Here is a 6,000-nt window from a genome sequence, read left to right as displayed (position 1 = left end):
GCAGGGATAGTTGTAATTTGTTTTTTAAAGATCCCTCCAGGGGCACCTGGGTGGTTCACTGGTTAAGCATCTGACTCTTGATTTTGGCTCAGGTCATGATCTCATGGTTGTGAGATAGAGCCCCTTGTCTGGCTCTACAGTGACAGTATGGAGCCTGCTTGGGATTCTCTCTCCCTCTCCCTCTGCCCCTCCCACGCTTGCACTTGCTTTTTCTCTTTGCAAGAAAACAAAACAAACCCAACAAACAAACAAACAAACAAAACCATTTAAACAACCCCTCCAGTAACTCTGTGGAGTATTACAGTCTTGAGGCTGGAAGAAGGGGAGGCTGTTGGTTGCCTGGAGAGTAAGGGCACAATTATAGGTAGACAGTAAGAAACCTCTGGGTTTGGAAGCCTGAACTGAGGCATGCAAGCTCTGCTTTAGTTGAATTCTTTTACAGGATCTGAATGCCCTCGCCCTCAACCTCCCCGCCCCCCGCCTTTTTTTTTTTTTTTTTTTTTTCCTCCAGGGTTGGTGCCCTTTCCCTTTGTTCCCAAGAGACACTTACTTATATCTTTATCAGAAAAGCACTGTTTATTTCCTAGGAGTCCCCGGGGCTGGGAGAGTTCTGTTTCTGGGTTCCGTTTGAGGCCTGCGGTCAAAGGAAGACGCTGAGAAAGACGCTGTGCCTCTGCACAGGTTTTATCAAGCCAGGGCTTGCCGATGGCTTCAACCCAACCCGCCTTAGTTTAATCAAACCACACACACAGACACACACATACAAAGAGATAGAGTCTCTGACAAGTCCAGACAGAAAACAGCCTCAGGGATATCAGAAACCCCAAGCCTACAGCCAGGGGCGTGTCTGGGCGGGACAGGCAGCCTGGGTAACCGTCGTCCCGGTGACCTGATCACAGCCCTTTGCTGGTAAAAGGAACCCCCCCCCCCACCAGGGGAACCCCTGTGGCCTCGGGGTGGGCGGGGCGCCGCCTGGCGAGGGCGGCCTGGAGGCGCCGGTGGGCGGGGTCTCCCGCCGGGCACTGCCGCTGACGGAGCCGGCCCCTCCCCTAAGGGAGAGAGGGTGGGCGGAGCGTTCGGTGGGCGCGAGAGCAGGGCCCGAGCCGGCCTGGGAGCTTGCCGAGCCGAACGCGGCCAGCGGAGCGCCTGGGCGGCGGCGGCGGCGGCTGCGTGCGCTATGGCTCCGGCCGCGGACCGCGAGGGCTACTGGGGCCCCACGACGTCCACGCTGGACTGGTGCGAGGAGAACTACGCGGTGACCTGGTACATCGCCGAGTTCTGTGAGTGCGGGCGCCCGGGCCTGAGGCGGGGAGGGAGGGCGCCGGTCCGAGGGGAGACGCCGCGTGAGGAAAGCGGAGGGCGGACCTGGCCGCCCAGGGAGGCACCAGGCCTGGCTGGGGAGGTGGAGTGGGGAGCCCCGGCCTGGGGGCAGGAATGGGAGCTCTGCCGAGGAGGGGAGCGGATGGGGGAATCCAGTGTGTCGGGTGAGGCGTGCCGGGGTCCGAACGGGTTGGGGAGGGTTGAGTTTGGGGATCGGAAGAGAAGTGGGGAGCCCCCCGCTGGACCTGAGGGGAGGCCTGAGGGGCAGGACTGGGGATGGGAATTCCTTTATGACGGGAGCAGTGGGGCAGGCTGGGGCGGCCCTAGAGGAGGTGGGGAGAGTGGAGGATTCTGCTCGTTAGAATGAGGGCCTGGGACACCTGCTCCTACTGTTGCTGCCACCACCTTCGGCCTTAAGGGCACAGGAGAAGGGAACAGGTCCTAACTTAGTCTCACCCCAAACGTGGAAACTCCCAGGTCTTTTCCTTCCTCTTTCTCTGTTTTCGTCGGACCTCTTCGTCACCTCCAGGGAAGGTGTCGGGCTCACAGGAGCACAGGGGACCAAGTCCCTGTGCCACTCTGCCTGCTTCCTTTCCTACTACCTAAGGGTTAGAGTTCATTTGAGGACACTACTTCCACTGATTGCACCTTCTGAGGACTTGGGGAAAAATCCTGCTCCAACTGATTGCCCCTGACAGGCACCAATTGCCCCCTAGGTAGGTAGGTAGGTAGGTAGGTAGGTAGGTAGGGGTGTGTGTGTGTGTGTGTGTGTGTGTGTGTGTGTGCATTGCCCCAGCTCTTACTCCACTAGGTAGGTAGGTATGTAGGTAGGTAGGTAGGTGTGTGTGCGCGTGTGTGTGTATTTCCCCAGCTCATACTCCACTAAGTTAGGAGAGCACAGGAAAAATCTGCCATTTCTTTTATGCACTTTACGTGGGTTAAATTTTGAGAGCACAATGTTTGATCCTTCTTCCGGTACCTACCTTTTTTTGGCAAAGTATAGAGAATATATATATATATATATATATATATATATATATATATATGTGTGTGTGTGTGTGTATATATATATTTTATATATATATATATATATATTTTTTTTTTTTTGGCTATTACTGCCGCCTTTTAATTGGACTCACTTTCTCAGGGCATGAAGCAACTCTTCTTAGCTAACCTTCCCATTGCTACCGCCTTTTCCCAGACATTTGTTTGGCTTTGTAGGGAAGAGGCAAGAGTTTCGTGCCAGCTGATCCCACTTGATTCTCTTCACAGTAGTTGACTAAATAATAAAAGAAACCCGAACTCTTGTTAGTGTTCAAAATTTTAAACCATTCCTTTGAAACCATGATTTGTGCTGAGAGTCACGTTTCCTGAACTACTAAAGTAATAATTTTTATATAATAATGGAAGAATATGGGCAGAGGGATCACTTGTAGTATAATTACTTGGCAGCCCAAATGTTGGCAAGGCAGCGCTTTACCAATTTGTTGTTAGATCATGTTGGCAAGCCCATACCTGGTCCAGAGAAGGTCCGTGAGAGGAAGGGACTTAAAATCATGCTTTCTGAACTGGAAGCGTGTAACATGGAAGAACAACATGAAGACATTGCCATGGTCTTCAAACATTGGATGGGCTGTCATACAGAGCAGTTAAACTTTCTAAATTTCTCTAGGATGTGGAATTAGAGTATATGGATGGAAACTAACAGTAAGGGGAGAGATTTTGCTTCAGCCTAAGGAAACTTTTTAACTGAAGATAAGCATGGAATGGCTTGCCTGGAGGTGGAGGTCACTGTAAGTGTTGAAACAGACATTACTGAACTAACTCACATGAGTATTTTATGAGGAATTATTTAGTAAAGAAAAGGGGTTGGCTTTAGTTGACCTTTAGGCCCTTTGCATATTTATGGGTGGATATAAGTAATAATGGCTCTTAGTTTAGAACCAAGGATTAGAATCAAGAGAAAACTGACGGTTAAGTCATGTGAGCTATGAGGGTGCAAGATAGCTGTTCTGCCAGATAGCTGTGAGAAATGGGAAATGGCTTTTGGTCTTAATGTCCTCAGAGGAGGAAACTGAGAAGACTGCAGGGTGGGTTTTGACATAGGAATCAAGGGTTGCAAGAAGAGAGTAAGTGAATGTTGGCTGCCCTTTGCACATGTGCCTTGGGAGAAAATTATTTGGAGGAAGTTGAGGTCAAGTCTTTTTACCCAGGAAGCAGAGGGTATCCATCATTTTTTGGAGTAAGAGAATTTAATCTTTGAAGAATATGCTGGTTAATAATGATGTGTTTAAAATAAATACAATTATATCATTATTATGATATTTACATTAATGATAGGAATAGTAAAGATAATGATGATAAGAGCCATATGTAAGTGCTTACTGTGTACCACGCTTTGCTAAGCACTTCCTCTTCTCTCTTTCAGTCTTTACCCAAGGTTGCAAAAAGTGATGTAGAGATAGTGTTTAAGTTGAGGTCTGATTCTAAAGCTAAGTCATACAGAGAAAGACAGATACCATATGTTTTCACTCTTATGTGGATCCTGAGAAACTTTACAGAAGACCATAGGGGAGGGGAAGGAAAAAAAAAAAAAAAAGAGAGAGGGAGGGAGCCAAACCATAAGAGACTCTTAAAAACTGAGAATAAACTGATGATTGATGGGGGGTGGGAGGGAAGGGAGGGTGGGCGATGGGCATTGAGGAGGGCACCTGTTGGGATGAGCATTGGGTGTTGTATGGAAACCAATTTGACAATAAATTTCATATTAAAAAAATAAATAAAAATAAAGATTAAATGAGATAAAAAAAAATAAAGCTACTGTATCTTGTACTATCACACACTCATTGTTTTGTCCCTGCATGCAAGAAGTAAGGACAGGAGAAATAGAATACTGTCACAAAGGACAAATTGAATAATTATTCATGAACCGCATCTTTCAGCACTAGGCTGTGTGTATTTTGAGTAATAAAAAGAAGAGTTTGGGAAATTGCATGTTCAGATATGGCAGCAGTTCTTAGTCACTGAAATACCAGAAAATCTTTCTTCTTAACATCACCCAAGATCATTTCAAATTCCTTTTCTGTTTTTTTTTTCATTTTTTTTTTCAAATTCCTTTTTTGTTTGAACAGATTGTAAAGGTAGAGGTTTTCTCTTTAGTTGTGAAATAATGTGTTCCTTGATGTGCCAGAAGTTGTAGGTACAGGCAGTCCTCACTTTTTATAGTTGTGTAGGACAGCACAAAGGACCTTGCAAGTTAAAACCTGGCAAAGTAGTCTTAATAGTCAATGGGAAAAGTTATGATTGTTTTGTCACCTTTAAAATTTTTTTGTCAAGCACTATAAACTCTCTTGTTGGTTATAGATATATAGAGAAATGAAAAAATAGTAAAACTAATGTTTAGTATACTATAATTTAAAACATCATCCTTGGGGCGCCTGGGTGGCGCAGTCGGTTAAGCGTCCGACTTCCGCCAGGTCACGATCTCACGGTCCGTGAGTTCGAGCCCCGCGTCGGGCTCTGGGCTGATGGCTCAGAACCTGGAGCCTGTTTCCGATTCTGTGTCTCCCTCTCTCTCTGCCCCTCCCCCGTTCATGCTCTGTCTCTCTCTGTCCCAAAAATAAATAAACGTTGAAAAAAAAATTAAAAAAAAAAAAAAAAAACAACATCATCCTTTTCTCACAACCACTTTCTTCATTTATGTTGGTAAGTTTGTCTTCATTAAGTTCCTCTGGCTGCATATCTAGAGTCTCTGGAATGGCAGCAGTCAACATTGTCAGTGTCGGCGGTTTCTTCAATAACTCCGTTTATGTTTGATTGGAATTTCACTTCCAACATTATCGCTTTTTGTTTCTTTGCTACACTTTCATCATTATTGGCCATTTCTCTCTTTTGATTACTCATGTTTGTAAAATATCACCTACATTCATCACCAGAGACAAGGAAGCAACTCAGCTACATGCCTTGCTGTCTGTACATGAACTGATTAACAGATGTGCAGTGAATAATCACCAACAGTTTTTGCTTTGATGTCTTATCCATTGTTAGATATTTAGGCAGTTGGGGTGCCTGGGTGGCTCTGTAGTTAAGTGTCCGACTTTGGCTCAGGTCATGATCTCATGGCTCGTGAGTTCGATCCCCGTGTCGGGCTCTGTGCTGACAGCTGGGAGCCTGGAGCCTGTTTCAGATATTCATTCTCTCTCTCTCTCTCTCTCTGTCCCTCCCCTGCTCACACTCTCTCTCTCCAGAACAAATAAACATTAAGAAAAAAAAATTTAAAAAAAAAAAGAAATTTAGGCAGAGAGTTAATTTTCTCTCAGCACTTTAAATATGTTATTCATTATCTCCTGGCTTTTATCGTTGCTGATGAGAGGTCTACCATCAGCTTAATTTTTGTTCCTTCGCAGCTCATTTTGTCAAATCCAGCAACAGACTTTGGAAGAAGTGACTTTTCAAGTCAGTTAGGCACTGATTGTGATGTGCTTCTATTATTTACATAGTGATTTGTGGACTGAACACCTAGTAGTGAAGTTTGCACTATATTCAGTCACTCACGGTTAATGTACTGTGGTACCTGAAATTTGAATTGTGTTGTTGGGGAATTGGAATTATATAACTAAACTGTGTACCTGGAATTTGTGCCTATTAGAACTCTTTAAAGTGAAGATTTCCTGTGCATTT

General features: G+C 45.5%; 1 protein-coding gene across 2 annotated transcripts in view; it reads left to right on the top strand.

The window, feature by feature from the left end:
- Positions 1 to 1,056: 1,056 nt before the first annotated feature.
- ACER3 (alkaline ceramidase 3) overlaps positions 1,057 to 6,000 on the top strand; it is a 171,240-nt gene continuing 166,296 nt past the window's right edge. The window contains exon 1 of one of the 2 annotated variants that reach the window (XM_045483902.1): positions 1,057 to 1,280. In XM_045483902.1, the coding sequence (XP_045339858.1) occupies positions 1,178 to 1,280 (103 nt within the window). In that variant the 5' untranslated portion in view covers positions 1,057 to 1,177. The remainder of the gene's footprint in view (positions 1,281 to 6,000) is intronic. The other variant, XM_045483903.1, reaches the window with a different exon arrangement.

The sequence above is a fragment of the Leopardus geoffroyi genome, chromosome D1 (assembly GCF_018350155.1).
Source record: "Leopardus geoffroyi isolate Oge1 chromosome D1, O.geoffroyi_Oge1_pat1.0, whole genome shotgun sequence".
Classification (NCBI taxonomy): domain Eukaryota; kingdom Metazoa; phylum Chordata; class Mammalia; order Carnivora; family Felidae; genus Leopardus; species Leopardus geoffroyi.
This window is presented reverse-complemented; position numbering and strand designations above follow the sequence as displayed.